Raw genomic sequence first — 16,519 nt, forward strand, 5'->3', positions numbered from 1 at the left:
AGTGTGTGGTGAAGTGCATTCATGTATAACACCATGTTGTTCACAAAACACATCATAATCATTTGAAAAGTATTCACCACCTCCATCACATCTAAAAGTCTTAAGTTTCCTTTCCAATTGGTTTTCTACTTTAGCTTTATTGATTTTTTTTGCATTAAATGCCTCATCCTTACTCTTAAGTAAATACACTTAAGTATGCATATAGCGATCCTCTATAAAAGTCATGAAGTATCTATTTCCTTCTCTACTCAACATGCCATTCAATTCGCATGAATCATTATGTATTAAATCTAGTAAGTTTGAACATCTATCAACACTTGGAAAAGATTTCTTTACCATTTTAGATTTACCACATAATTCACATTTATCATGCTCATTCACATCACAAGTAATCAATCCACATTTAACAACTCTTTTAATTATGCTATAACGTATATGAGCAAGACTATTATGCCACAAAGTAATAGAACTAGATTTAATCACATTCCAAGAATTAGATGTCATTTTATTATTGTCATTATCAAGAACACAAAGTTTAATCATTCCATCACATAAATAACCATTTTCCACAAAATTGCCCAATTTATTCAAAATGAGTTTACCAGATTCAAAATCCATTTTAATACTTGATTTACTCAATAGACTTCCACTTATAATGCTTTTAGTTATATCATGAACATAGAAAATATTAGTTAGGATCACTTTCTTTCCATTAGTGAAGAACATATCAATGCAGCCCCTTCCAAGGACCTTCGATCTCTTTTAATTTCCCATTTGGACTTCATATCCCACCATTGCACTTTCATAGGTCTTGAAAAGAGTTTTACCATAGGTTGCATGAATGGTGGCACAATTATAAAACCACCATCCTGTTAGGAAAACTTATACAAGAACTTTATTTATTTTCATTTAGATCTAATATTAAACAAATTAATATGAGATAACCTAGAACATTTTTCTAAAATTGAATTGAAAGAGAAATAATGATAAGAATACTTACATTATATGCAACGAAATGAATGAGTCATTCCTTCAGTTTTTCTAACCCTTGTATCCTTTCTGTCGCAAAGTATTACCAAGAAACTGAACTAATCTTCAATTTTCTTCACAGTCTTCCAAAGTATCCTTGGAATCACCTAGACTAGGGTGGACAATTCTCAAAACATGAGATAGATACAGAGAGAAGAAGAGAAAAGAACAATAAGGCTTAGAAAAGGACTTATGTTTAGAGAGAATCTAAAACCAATCAGAAACTTGTATTTCAGAAATCTGAACTTATGCCTTGACTTCTCTCTTAACATTCCTTTTATAGACTCAATTTGGTCATTTATTTAATTAAAAACCTATAAAATAATAGCCAATAATCATCCCGAAGTCAAAATTATCATGGGCTTTAGGCTCGTGAAACTTCCCATTTAATTATAAGCCCATTGGACTTAAAATCAAGCCATGTATTATTTCTATTGATTTAATTAATTAAATAATTATTTAAATCCTTTATCAAATTAATTATTTATAATTTGAATCTTAATTTAAACTTATTTATTAATTTAGATACCAATTTATCTTAATTAATAAATCTGCCCTAATTTCTCTTTTCGTCTCAAAATTACATAACTTTGTGAAACTATCTAAAATTGACCTGATCAACTTTGATAATTCTAATTGATAATTAAATCAATTAATTGAGACTATCTAGATAATTTTATCCAAGGTACAGTGGGGGACCATGGGCCTATGAAATCAAGCTCCAATAAGTTATAATAAATCTAACGAATAAATTTACTAACTTATTAATTCCTCGTGACTCCATTAAAGACTCGGAATTGTACTCTTGAATTCATAGAACGCTCTATAAAAAATATAGATACGTTATTAATTATCCATTGTTACAACCATAATTGTCACTCAATCCTCTATAGACGGTCTACAATGAGATGGGACTAAAATACCGTTTTACCCCTCATTGTATTTTATCCTTAAAATACTTAGTTCCTTGTAAATGATATTTCAGTAAACTAATATTAATTACTGAAATGAGATCTCTATCATTTAGCACCTTGAACCAAACTATAAGGAAACCATCATTTCACTTCTTCATCAGAAGCTATAGATGTTCATATCTATGATTAACACTCCCACTCAATTATGCTAGTCCGTAGGGTACGCTAGTAACGAACAAGTCAAAGAACTCAAATAATACAATCAGTTAGAATACTAACCACTCAGAATTGAGATTGAATTGACCTATGGTCAACTATATGATATGACTAGAATAGATAATAATAGTATGTTTACTTATCCTATCAATTGTCAATATCGGTCCAGTCTGATGTAACAAATACACCTGATCTTATCTACTTTACAAATGTTCTGGAAAGAACATAACACTACAATGTGTAAGTTGATCATATTGTAGATTCGCAAGTCAGTGTAAATCCCGTGCACTGACTAATCTTATAACTAACTTATTTTTGAACATATAATCATATTTATATTCCACTGTAATTACGTCACTATAAATACAATTAGGTATATGCTCGGGATTTAATAGAAGTTTATATTATACAAATAATCATGAAAATAAAACATGTGAGCAAAGTGATTGAGCAAGTCAAAAAAATGATTTCTATTATTTTATTGATAATAAATAAGATTACAAAGAAATTTGGGTTTTAATTAGGGCATAAAACCCCAACACATCCTTGCACCTTTCCTTGGGTTGCATTAACTTCACTCAAGGTTGCAATGATCTCAACATCAAATGCATTGGCCTTGGTATCATTACTTAGGTTTGCAATGATCTCATCTTCAAATGCATTGGACTTACTGTCTTCACTTCCTTTTGAAATGATCTCGTCATTAATTGCATTGACATGTTCACCTTCTCTTAAGGTTGCATTAGTCGCATCTCATCACTACATGCATAAACTATGTCAATTTCCTTTTGAGTTATCAAACATTCCTCATCGAATACATTAGAGTTAATTAGGGTCACAGAGATCTTATCATCCATTGAAGTAACCAATTAAATTCATTTAGAAGAGCAATGATCTCATCATCATTTTCCTTAACCTTAATCTTATAATGGTTCGTTTTAAAATTACCATATCTAACATGATGATCAATAATTTTACAAACAAAATAAGTATAGCAATAACCCTTGAGTTGTTCATTAACATTCATCATTATACTCTTAACATAAACAATAAACTCAAACTCATAAAAATATGGCAGCAAACACATTTCATTCAAATTCTTGAAATCCACACATTTATAAATAAGAAATTTGATGATACCAATATCCTTAAGTATGTGATCCTATTGAGTTGTCTCATCCTTTGTTGATGAAGACTTTGAATCCATATCCAAATTCATGTAGAGCATATCCAAATAGAACTTTTATTGATCTTTTATCGTTATGTGTTCAACACAAACCAAATCTTGAAGCAAGGATTTGAAGGTTGAAGAAGATAAATCAATTTCCCTCATTCTTGACTGTGCAAAACACAAAAACAAAGTAAATAGAATTAGAGATTTTGATTGTTGGGAATTTATGGCTTTAAACTTTCTTAATCAACAATGCATAATAGGAATAATTCAATATTACAAACCCTAGATGCTAATCAAGAACCTTATTCAAATTATGAATGCAAATCTTGATAATCAAATAACCATGTTCATAATATGAATGCAAATCTTGAAAACAAAGGATTAAGTGATTAAAAGATTATAAGATGAACTTAAAAACATTTAATCATCAATACTTACAACATAAACACAATAGAATGACAAAACAAAAAATTAGGGTTAGATCTTGAATATGAGTATATTAACAACAACAAACCTCACAGGAAGGTTGTACTGGAGGAGATTGTCTCAGATGAAGTAAAAATTTTACAATTGTTCGCAATGAACAACGGCAAGAAGAAGCGACAAGTTCTAGTGAGAATAACAGAGAGCTTCGTCATAGTGGGAAGGTTGTCAGGCAACCAATTCACTATGAACACGAAGTTCAAATGCTTGTGTCTTACACAAACGAAGATGATCCATTGACATATACAGATGCAATGAGAGATTTTGACAAAGAAAAATGGCAAGATGCCATGAACCTAGAAATGGAATCAATGTATTCCAATTCCGCCTTGACTCTTTAAGATCTTCCTAAAAATATTAAACATGTTGGTTGCAAATGGATATTCAAGAAGAAAAAAGGAACGTATGGGAAAGTGGAAACTTTCAAAGCTAGGCTTGTAGCCAAGGGCTATAATCAGAGAGAACGAGTTGATTTTGAAGAAACATTTTCTCTTGTGTCCAAGCTTAAATCCATTCATATACTCTTGTCCATAGATGCTTGCATGGATTATGAGATATGGCAAATGGACGTTAAGACAACATGTTTGAATGGATATCTTGACGAGACCATTTATATGTCTCAACCATGAGGGTTCAAAATAAAAGGAAAATAGCAAAGGGTTTGCAAGCTTCTTTCGTCAATTTATGGACTTAAACAAGCTTCTAGATCTTGAATTCTGAGATTTGATTACACAATCAAAACGTTGATGGGCGTTATGTCTATAAACAAATCAAAGATGGAATTATGGTATTCTTAGTTCTTTACATTGATGATATTCTACTAATTGGAAATGATATAGAAACATTAACAAAAGTAAAGAAATGGCTAGCCGAACAATTCCAAATGAAAGATTTGGGAGATGCAAACTATGTTATAGGCATTAAGGTCCTTCGAGATCGTCAGAACAAAGTTTTGGCTTTCTCTCAAGTAACCTATATTGATAAGGCACTGGAATGATTCGATATGCAAAATTCCAAGAAAAGGGTGATATGCCAACTCGTCATGGAATTGTCCTTACTAAAGAGTAGTGTCCCAAAACACCTCAAGAAGAAGAGGTTATGAGACAGTATCCCTACACCTCTACAGTAGGCAATCTAATGTACGCCATGTTGTGTACAAGACTTGACATTTGTCATGCAGTAGTGATAGTTAGTCGTTATCAATCCAATCATGGATTGAGTCTTTATGTTGCAATAAAAAATATTCTTAAGTATCTTAGGAAAGATAGAGAATATATGCTTGTATATACAAGTGGTGACGTGAACCCTACTGGTTACACTGATTCTAATAATTAGATAGAGATAGTTGGAAATTAATTTCTGGATTAGTGTTCACATTTGGTGGAGGAGCTATAGTCTGGCAAAATATAAAACAAACCAGTATTGCAAATTCTACTATGGAAGCCGAATACACAGAGACTTGTGAAGAAAGCTAAGGAGGCTGTGTGGCTCAAAAAGTTATATTCTGATCTGGAAGTTGTTCTAGACATGGATAAGCCACTGGTCTTGTACTGTGACAACAGTGGGGTGGGAGCTAACTCAAAGGAACCAAGGAGTCACAAGAGGGGAAAGCATATAGAGAGGAAGTACCACTTGATCAGGGATATTGTTCACAGAGGGAAATGACATATTTGGAAGAAATTTGTTCTTCAGGGTCAAATTTGTAATTGAGAAAAATTTATTAATTAACAAATTAATTTTCAAAATTAATAATTTAATTAATGTAATTTTTTTAAATGATTTTTGAATTAAAATTGGTTTTTTTGAAAATGCTATTTAAATAATTAAGTTAATTAATTTTAAATTAATTAGTCTTATTTATTTAAATAATGTGAAAAGATATTTTTTATATTTCAAATTGGATTTGGATTTGAAGTGATATTTATTCTTTAATTAATATGATAAGATAAGTTATCAGATATAGATATTTTTTAATAAATAATTATTAGATAATAATTAAAAATAAGTGTTTGAAACCTATCCCTGAAATCAAGGATATGTTTTTTTTGATCAAGAAAAGGAAATTATATTGATCAACCAACATATACAAACAAAACCTGGAGTAGAAAACTCCCCCTCAATTACATTTTAGAGAAAAAATTTATCATTAATTTCTCCCTCAAAGTCAGTCTTTTACTCCTACGGCATAGATTGTTTACTCTAGTCTTAACTGAATTTCTAATAAGAACATCAACATGAGCTACTGAAAAACAGCAGCTTTCCACCCAGCATTTGTTCCTATTTTTCCAAATAAAGTAGACTGAAGCAACCAAAGAAGCTACCACAACCCGAGCCAGATCATCTTTACTTGGCTCTTCCAGCCAACAACACCATTCCTGGAACTGCCGAGGCCACATTAGACTACCCAACCACTTTGCAACTGCCTGAAGCACTTTCCTGGAAAACAGACAGTCAAAAAATAGGTGAGCATGGCTCTCCATTTCAGTTTCATAGACCGGGCAACTCAGAGTTATAACTGGAATATTGTAGTGATGTAAAAGGTCTTTGGTAAGAAGTTTCTGGTGAAAAGCTTGCCAAAGAATGAACCTGTGTTTAGGCACTGAAAGTTTACACCAAATATTCTTCAGACTTTTGCTAGGGGAACCAGAAATGAAGTGCAGATATAGATTATTCAGCCTTATTTTCCCTTGACATACAGCTGCATTTATCTCAGCTTCAGACAGTAACTTGCTCACCTTAACTAGCTTTTTCCAACACCAGCTTGCATCTTGATGTAAAACATAATCCCAGATTCGGACCCCTTTTAAGTAGATGCAATTTACCCATTTGACCCACAAGCTATCCTGTTTAGAAGAGATCGCCCAAACGTATCTAGTAAGATTAATCTTATTCCAAAGAACACCCTCTTTGAATCCTAAACCTCCATAAGATTTTCGCCTACAAACATGATCCCAAGAAGCTAAATGAAATTTGCTACGAAATCCATTGCCACCCCATAAGAAAATTCTGCATAAACAGTCTATTTCTTTGATAACTTTCTGAGGAAGAAGAAATGTGCTCATCCAAAAGTTCCTAATCCCTAATAAAATCGACTGAATTAACTGCACACGCCCAGCGTAGGACAAGTTACGACTAGCCCAACCATGAAGCGTTTTTCGAATTTTCGAAATTATTAGATCGCAATCCATAGCTTTCCACTTAGTAGGCCGCAAAGGCACACCTAAATACTTAAGAGGAAATCAAGGATATGTTACTTGCGTGTAACAAGGTCAAAGATTGAATCTTGGATATGTATGTTATATATTTAATTATTCATTTAATAATTGGTTTATAATTTGAATTTTAGATTTTGAATTTAATAACAAGAGTTGTTGGACACAAAGTTCATTAGACCAAGCCTTTCTCCATGGGGAGCTCCAGTGTTCTTTGTGAAAAAGAAAGACGACTCCATGAGAATGTAAATAAATTATCGGGAGCTGAATAAGGTGACAATTAAGAACCAATTTCCATTACTGTAATGCCCTACTACCCTAGAGTCGTTACCATGTGATTTTAAAATGTGTATTTGACTAGCTAATCGAAGTGTTAGAACCAAACGTGTAATTAAATTAAAGTAAAGACTCATTTGATAAACTTCCATATAAAAGGTTTAAACTTTCATTAAAATCATAAAAGATTTACATTGGGATCCCAAAATGTTGTTTAAGACATATTTACAACTCAAAAGTCACTGTACAGTCGACCTAGGCGACAAAATCAGACATTACATTGTGCTCCTAAAAAATACCCCAACTGTGGCTGCCAGGTAGGCCAAACATGTACGCACTGCTCCAAGCCCTCCAACTCATGGTTGGTTGACCTTTTCCTTGCCCTTACCTGCACTATAGAGCACCCGTGAGGCAAGACACAACAAGAAAACTTCACCAGCATAATATATAATAATTCATTTCAATAAGTGTATAACTAATCAAACACAGTAGGCAATCCACACATTTCCATTAAAATTCACACAACTGCCTAAGCCAGTCAAGGTATGTTACCAGGCACAAAGTTCACAGTCCTAACCAAGCAGGCGAGTACGACACCCTTAGATGGCCCTGCCATGGAAGCTTGCATTCAGCATGCCTATTGCTGATCCCGACCCTTGCCTCTTAGTCACAAACACATATGAAATAATAGTTACAAACATTTACACATAACACTAAGCACAATACAAGCACAGATAATTGGGCCATGCCCTACTCTACATGCACAAATATTTTTCTTACCTTGAATCCCGAGCTAACAGTATAACGCGATCCCGAGAACAATCCTTAGTCCTGAGCCTTAGAAGTATAATCTGGTCACAATACAATGGTGGATAGCCATCAAAACCTAAACCAATTAAAAGCTCAAGAATAACATACTATCCTTCGGGACATCAAATTCTACTAAACTGGGTAGTAGAATCCTTCCCGAGCCCTAAAGTTTGAGTTCCCGAGCTAAAAAAGCCTCATTTAGCCATTTCTGCTTATGCACACCGCGACGCCCCGTAATGGGTCGCGGCGCGCCTCAAGTCAGAGGCTCCCAGCCCCCTTCGTTCCTAGGTACAAGCGATGTGACTCAGCTCTGAAGGATTGCAGTGCCCTAGGCAAAAATTGAAAATCCAGGCCATGGGTTTATGCGGGTCACAACGCGACCCTACAAACCAAGATTTTCCCCAATTTTTCCTACATTTTCCAAGAGCTAAACTCCCCAGAATTCAACTTAAACATGCCCTAAAGCCATAATTGAGTTTAGGAATCTCAATAACACATCCTAGATAGCACAAACATCCCGAAATCAAATTCAAATCCTTAACTCAACTCAAACCCAAGCTAGAACTAAATTAAGCCAAAACCTGATTTAAATCACATAAATTTAAAAAGATGACAGGTTATAGAGCTTACCTTAACAATGATTTTGACTCCAATTGCTTCTTGATCCCAATCCCAGCTTCAATCCTTCAGAAATCTCAGCCCTTCCCCTTTAATTTTCCAAGACTCCAAACATAGCTATGAGAGAGTGAGAGAGAGAGAGAGAGACCAAGTGTCTCCTTCTGTTTTTGCTTTCCCCCAAATTCTACTGTAGTCTAGAGCCCAAACCTAAGTCTATCTCTTGCCACAAAAGTCCAAGAGTGCCCCTAAACCAAACCTTGCTCTTTAACGCCCCCAAGGGAAAACCTTTCATTTGCCACATTTCTCGTGTAGCGTCCCAAATTTGCTAATATGGCTTAGGGCCTTGATTAGCGTGCTGAGAGGGTAATAATTGATTTAATTATGTTAATATGTAAATTTAATGATTATGTGATTAGAAATGCATGCTTAGGTGAATTAAATATGCATGTGGGCCCCATTTGATTACCAAGGGCATAATTGTAATTTTAGCCCGTTGAGGGCATAAATGTGGTATATGTGTATATTGTGATTGATACCACGAATGAGTGGTGGTATATTTGTGATGCACAATCCGAGACAGTCCCAAGGAGCAGTTTAGTTAAATAGTCACAACGAGGTTGAATACCCAACGTGGGAGGAGCCCAGGGGTATTTTGGGAACACAGTTGGTGTTCGGGATTTAGTGGGTAACGGGTAGTAATTTAGCAATTGTTTGAACATCTCAGGATTAAACGGGGATTTATAGGAGCACTCGAGGATTTAGCGGGATGTGGAAATTGATGAAATTTCCCTTGGTGGCACTTGAGGATAAGATAGACTTAAGGGGTATTTTGGACTTTTGGTTAAGGGATAGGCTTAAGCACTTAGGCTGCTGAGACTCTAGAAGAGGGTTAGAAGGAAACAAAAGGAAGATTTCTTCTTGCTCTCTCTCTCTCCCTCTCTCTCTCTCTCTCTCTCTCTTTCGGCCCATTCCCTCTCTCTTTGGGTTTTGGAGTTTATTGAAGAAACTTAAGGAATCAAGGCTATAACTTTGAGAATTGGAAGCTTGCTGTGCTAGGAAGTGGCTTAGGGTCGAATTTAGTATAGAGGTAAGCTCCTAAACTTAGTCTTTGTGTTGAATTCTGCTATGGATGGGCTGCTTGCATGAGGGTTGACTTTTGGTTTGATTTTGAGTGGTGGTGAGGAGTAGGGAGTTGTTTTTAAGTGGTTATGATGCCAAGGTTGCATTGATAGGGAATTTAAGCTTAATTCTGGGTTTAATTGGTGTTTGGAGTAAGAATTAATGGTTTAGGCTCGGGGAAAACATGAGAAAAATGGTTGTTAATGGGTTTAGAGGCTCGTGCCGCGGACCTGCTCTTCAAGCGCCACGGCGCGCTTGAACAATTAGGCCTAGGGGCCTCAGAAACTTGTCTAGGTGCCGCGACGCAAGGTGTAGCATGTCGCAGCCCGTGTCCTTCAGTAGAGTGGCATTTTGCCTCTAACTTGAGCGCGTCACAGCCCTTAAGGGGCTGGGCTGCGACTCAAATGCAAATAATGGTTGTTTGAGGGTTTTAAGCTCGGGCACCCGAATGTTAAGGCTTGGGAAGGCTTCTACTACCTGGTTTGGTAGGATCCAAGGTCCCAGAGGCTAGATTAATATTCTGGAGTTATTTATTGGTTTAAGGTTTGATGGATTGTTGTTATGAATGTGTTGTGACTAGGTTTTCAACATGGCTCGGGTTAGAGGACTGTGCTTGGGATCGCGGTACTATTGTACCCATAGAGTAGGGCACAACCCTATTGTTTGTATTTCAAGGCGTGACCCTATTTTTTATGCTTAATATATTTGTGAATATCCATGATTATAATGCTATGACATGCATGTTTGTGAGTGAACGACGAAGGCTGAGAACGGCAAGAAGCCGGGTACGATAAGAGGTCAAGATCGGCGTTGAGCACGCTGAGTGTAGGCCATTAAGGTGAGACCCTCCTAGGGTGTTGTATCCACCCTCTCGATGAAGATCGTGAAACCAAGGCCTAGTAAAATACCTAGGACGACTTAGGCTGCTATGTGTTTAGCCCGTTGGATTTTTGTTTTATACTATGGATTATTATATATATGTTATATGATTTGTGTTGAGTTTTCTTGCTGGGCTTTGAATCATGAGTGCTCTATGGTGTAGGTAAGGGCAAAGGGAAGGTCAACCAACCATGAGTAGGAAGAGCGTGGAGCAACGGGTACATGTTCGATCTACGTGCCTGCCATGACCATGCTTATTTTGGGAAAATGTACTGTAATGGTTGTTTTGTCGCCTAGGTCGACTGCGTGTATATTTTGAGTTGTAATACAATTTTCTAAACAATATTTTTGGGATCCGAACTGTATAACTTTCTATAATTTCAATGAATGTCCAAATTTTATAATTAACGTTGTTAAACGAGTTATATTTCAGTTTAGTCACAATTTTAACCTAAAACCTTGATTAGCGAGCTAGTGGCACATTTTTAACTTACATAGTAACGACTCTAAGGAAGTAAGGCGTTACATCCAGCTAATTCCTCAAATTTTCCTATAAATTCCCAACTAATCCCGACATACCCGGTATGAGTTTATTGTGGTATAAGGATCGGATATGGAATCCGATGGACAATGGGATTAAATGGGAGATTCTGGATGAATCTCATACTACTCTCTTATTCTCTTCATCCAGGCATCATGAAAGATGTATTAGGACATGAAAGCTTTATAGTGGTGGCTTGGGATGGAGAGGGACATAATGGAATACATGAAAAAGTTCTTAACCTGTTAGCAGGTCAAGACAGAGTATCAGAAACTAGTAAGGCTATTGTAGCCTTTGAGTATTCCATAGTAAAAATAAGGAAACATTGCGATAGGTTTCGTGGTGGGGCTGCCTAGGATAGTGGGTCAGCATGAGTTGGTTTTGGTCATTATGGACCAGTATTGAAAGTGAGCCCACTTCTATCAGTAAGGATGAGTAATACAGTTGAGCAGTATACAAATCTCTATGTGAGAGAGGTAGTATGCCTTCATGAAAATTGAGGTCTATCTTATTAGATGAAGACTCTATTATTACTTCCAAGTTTTGGGAAAGGTTGCAGAAGGCGATGGGTATACAGTTGGAATTAAATACAGCTTATTATCCTCAAACTGATTATAAATCAGAGACAGAATTATCTAGTAATTGGAAGGGCATCTTATGAGATGGGTGAGATGTTGTATCTGGATCCGGAGGTAGTTCAGGGGATCATTGAGTTTTTTGAAAAGGTTAGAGCTTGGATGCTCACTTCTCAAAGCAAATGGAAAAGTTATGATGATTTGAAAAGCAGGAACATGGAGTTCCAAATGGAAGACTGTATCTTCCTTAAAGTATCACCATGGAAAGGGGTGAGGAGGTAAGGGCAAGTTGAGCCCTAGATAAATATGACCGTTTGAATCCTGGTTAGGACCGGTCAGTTTGCCTTTGGATTGGCCTTATCTTTGGCACTATTGGGTGTATACAATGTATTTTATATTTCCATATTGAGGACATGGGTTAGAAGAGACTCAAGTGTTGAGTTATGAGAATCTGGAGATTGAGGCTAAGTTATGAGGAATAGCCAGCTCATATTTTAATAGAAAGAACAAGGTTCTGAGAAGCAAAGCTATACCTTTAGTTAAGGTATAATTAAAAAATAGTGAGGTCGAGGGAGCGACCTGGGAACTGGAATCAATTATGAAAAATTTATATTCCAGGTTGTTCAGATAAATTTCGAGGACGAAATTTCTGTAAGGAGGGGATAGTTGTAATGACCCAAATTTCCTAATAAGGTTTAGGACCTTGATTAGGAGGCCGGGAGGCCCATAATTGATTTATTATGTCATTAAATGATTATATGCATGATTATGTGATTTATATTATTATATGATGATAAATGCATGCATATGGGTCCACTTTTCATTATAAGGGCATTTCGGTAATTTAGCTCGTTGATGGCATATTTGTATATTTTCATGCATGTTGGTGAATTATGAATGAGGCCACATTATAATGTGGATTTTTTCAAGCTATTCGACATGAGACGGTCTTTGAATGCAAGTTAGCAGTTTGGTCATATCGGGGTTAGTTTTGAGACTTAGGGTGAGTCTCAGGGTAATTTAATGATTAGTACATTACCTAGAATTAAAGGATAATGGGATATGATTTATTAGTATTTAAGAATATTGGGAATAACGGGAATTAGAGGCCGTTAATTATAATTAACGAGATAGGTGGGAAAGGATGATTTTGCCCTTGGGGGCTGTTAAGGAAATAAGTTTAACCTAGGGGCATTTTGGTCTTTTGACCAATGATATATGTGAACTAGGAAGGCTGTAGAAAACTTAAACCAAAACAGAGTTTCTTCTTCTTCTTCTCCCAATCATTTTCTTCTCTTCTTTCTTTCAAATTTCAAAGCTCCTTTTGAGGATTCAAGCTAGAGAATCAAGCCTTAAGGGTTTAGGATTTTCTTCAGCCATTGAAGATGGTTCCATCTTGAGCTTGAGGTAAGATTTCTGCCATGGAAACTCTAGTTTATACTCTATTTTTCTATTAGTTTTCAACTGGAACTTTGGATTGGATAGTTGAGAATTCGTGGAAGTTTTTGGTAAAGTTTGGTTGGGTTTTGACGCCTAGGACTTGTAGAATGGGTTTTTGGGTTCATTTGTGAGTTTGGTTGAGGTTTAGAATCAGGTTTTGAAGGTTGAATTTGGAGAATTCAAAGGGGAAAAACCAGGGCTGAATCACCCTGGTTCTAGCGCTACAGCACCCAAGGGAGGTCGCTACAGCGCTGTCCAGGGCAAGTCAGCCCTGCTTGTAGCACCTAGGCGCTAGGGGGGGCAGCGCTGTAGCGATACCCTGTTTTTCTAGGGTCCTATTTGGGGCACTTTTGAGGGTTTTTGTCTTGGGGTTTCAAATCCAAAGGCTCAGGATCGAATCTACTAACCGTTTAGGTATGATTCGAGGTCCCAGAAGTGAGGTTTAGGTCAAGAACCTTTTATTGATGGTGTTCCATATTTGTTTATGACTAGGTGACCGCTAAGGGATCAAAGGATCGATCGTTCTTAAAGGTCATTTTTAACTTGTTTCACGCTCGAACCAGGGGTAAGAAAATTGCACCCAGTATGTGACATGCATGGTTATTAATGAGGCATGTTGATTGCTCTAAATGTGGACATTGATTGCATATTAAATGCTTAGCAATCTTGCTTGTGAGTGGCACTGACTTGTTAGGCAGAATCGGCAATGGTGTCAGCATTGACTGTGAAGTTGTGACTCATTAGTCAAGTTTGACAGTAGTACTAAGCACTGGTCGTATGGTATTGACTTATGAGTCAAGAATGGTATTAACGTGTTAAAAGCAAGCCGAAAAGATTAGATCTAATTAACAGCATTATCATCAGAAGCATGAAATGCTTGACCGACCTTAAGTTCGATGAAAAACAAAAGCACTTGTCTAGTCTAAAGGCTAGTTACATAGAGCCAGGGCCAAAAGGCTTAGGTGACTGTAACGTCACATGGCTGTGGGTACCGAGCCCAAGTTTGTGACTCATTCATTTGTCACTTATCTGATTAAGGTGCATAGCCCAGAGTGTGACTCATTAGTCACCTATTCAAAGTGTGACTCATTAGTCACCTATCTCAGAGAGTGACTTATTAGTCAACTATTCAGAGATAGACTTATTAGTCATCTATACCGAGATAGACTTATCAGTCATCTACTTAAGGGTAGACTTATTAGTCATCTATCCAGAGAGTCTTCTTAGTCATCTACCTCAGAGATAGACTTATCAGTCATCTAACAGAGATAGGCATATTAGTCATCTATATAGAGTTTGACTCATTAGTCACTTATACAGGGTGTGATGCATTTGTCACCCACACGGAGATTGACTTATTAGTCATCTATTCATTAAGCAGGTCCCCAGAGATTGACTCATTAGTCATTTATTCAGCCGCAGGACCCCATAATCATTTATTTGCACTTGCTTGCATGCATGAGTAGGGTTATTACTGCTAGGCATGTCTATTATGATTTAGTAACATGTTATTACTTGTTCACGAGCATATTAAGTTTTCTTGCTGAGCTTCAGCTCACGGGTGCTATGTGGTGCAGGTAAAGGTAAAAGAAAGCTGGACCATGCTTGAGTTGGAGAGCTTAGGTGATGATGTGTACATATGCGATTGCTTGATCGCCACGACCGAGGGTTTAAAGAGGAGCTAAGTTTAAACCCTATTTTGTTGCTTAGGTCGGCTGGTTGTAAATATTTTTTTGTAATTAACCTTTAAATTATATTTTTGGGATCCCAATGTATATGGTAAATGTTTTAGTGAAACGTTGTTTCTTAACCAAAATTTTTAATCCTAAACCGTTAATCATACTTAGTTACACAATTATGGCCAAATGACTCGATTGGCGAGTATAGCACTGTTTAAATGCACACTGTAACGGTCCCTGGGTAGTAGGGTGTTACACCAAGCCTTATTAGCAAATTTAGGACATTATAATTACCTCGAATTGACGATCTATTCAATCAATTACATGGTGCGTCGGTATTCTTTTAGATTGATCTGCAATCAAATTATCATCAGCTGAAGGTTAAAGAGTTAGACATTCTGAAGTCAACTTTATAAACTCGTTATGACCATTATGAGTTCATTGTGATTTCCTTTGGACTCACTAACACCCCTACAATGTTTATGGACTTAATGAATAGGGCATTATATGAATACTTAAATAAGTTTATTATCGTACTCATAGATGACTGTGGATACCAAAATTTCAGTTGAACGAGGCCCCCGCCTCATGACCCTCAAAATATAGGCTTAGGATGGAAACGGCGAGCCCGACCTTGCACCTCGCCAAAAAGGCCTCGCGAAGAACCATCTTGCGCCATAGGCCTCTGCCTCGCACCAAGGGCCTCACCCACATGCCCTTGCACCTCATCATAAGGGCCTCGCGAAGCACCATCTTGCATCCTAGGCCTCCACCTCACACCAAGGGCCTCGCCCACATGCCCTTGTGCCTTGCGCCAAAGGCCTCACAAAGCACCATCTCGTGCCATGGCCTCGCCCTCATGCCGCACAACCTCGTCATAAGAGCCTCGTGAAGAACCGTCTTGCGCCATAGGCCTCACCCTCACTCCAAGGGCCTCAAGAAGCACCGTCTTGCATCATAGGCCTCCGCCTCGTACCAGTGTCTCATGAGGCTCTTGCCTTCCATGCTCCTTGGGGTCGTATCTTCCATGATGGCCCATAAATTCTTCAACATTTAAAGGTTAAAATAATAGGATGCATTATGACGATAAAAACCTACGCATGACTCAAAGAGATCATACAGGTACGAAGTACATACGGGGGTACGACCCTAAAGACCCTAGGTATTTGACCCTAATCTCTATGCCAGACTAGTAGTGGTCGTACGAGTAAGGTACCTGATATGGTCTTTCCTAGCCAACCTCTGACATTTGTACTAAATAGGTGGTGGAGGTACAACCAGGTACTAAAATTGAGGTGATCCCACAAACCTTTGGCGTGTGTTGGAGCGGACCACCACTCTCCCAGTACTACTACCATCCATAGTATAAATATGCAAGGCCATGTCTCCCCGGGACCACCATGTACAGTGAGCCAACAATGCTCTCCTTTAAATATGACCTCCCTTTACCTAAGAAGGGGGTTCAAATTCTGAGAGTTTTGTAACTAGTCATTACAAATGAAAACACACATTCGACATTCATTCTATCTTTCATTCTAAAATTCTAGCATTTAC

The 16,519-nt window shown here is 37.0% G+C and overlaps 1 protein-coding gene across 1 annotated transcript; it reads right to left on the reverse strand.

Moving 5' to 3' along the window:
• Positions 1-5,936: 5,936 nt before the first annotated feature.
• On the reverse strand, positions 5,937-7,004 carry LOC133814962 (uncharacterized). The gene has a single exon (XM_062247862.1). It carries the CDS (start codon positions 7,002-7,004, stop codon positions 5,937-5,939), a length of 1,068 nt encoding a protein of 355 aa, XP_062103846.1.
• Positions 7,005-16,519: the final 9,515 nt, after the last annotated feature.

This window comes from Humulus lupulus, chromosome 2 (genome assembly GCF_963169125.1).
Source record: "Humulus lupulus chromosome 2, drHumLupu1.1, whole genome shotgun sequence".
NCBI classification, from domain to species: domain Eukaryota; kingdom Viridiplantae; phylum Streptophyta; class Magnoliopsida; order Rosales; family Cannabaceae; genus Humulus; species Humulus lupulus.

Excerpts from the sequence above, each read along its gene's own strand:
- LOC133814962 (XM_062247862.1), bottom strand. The coding sequence starts at position 7,004 with ATGGATTGCGATCTAATAATTTCGAAAATTCGAAAAACGCTTCATGGT.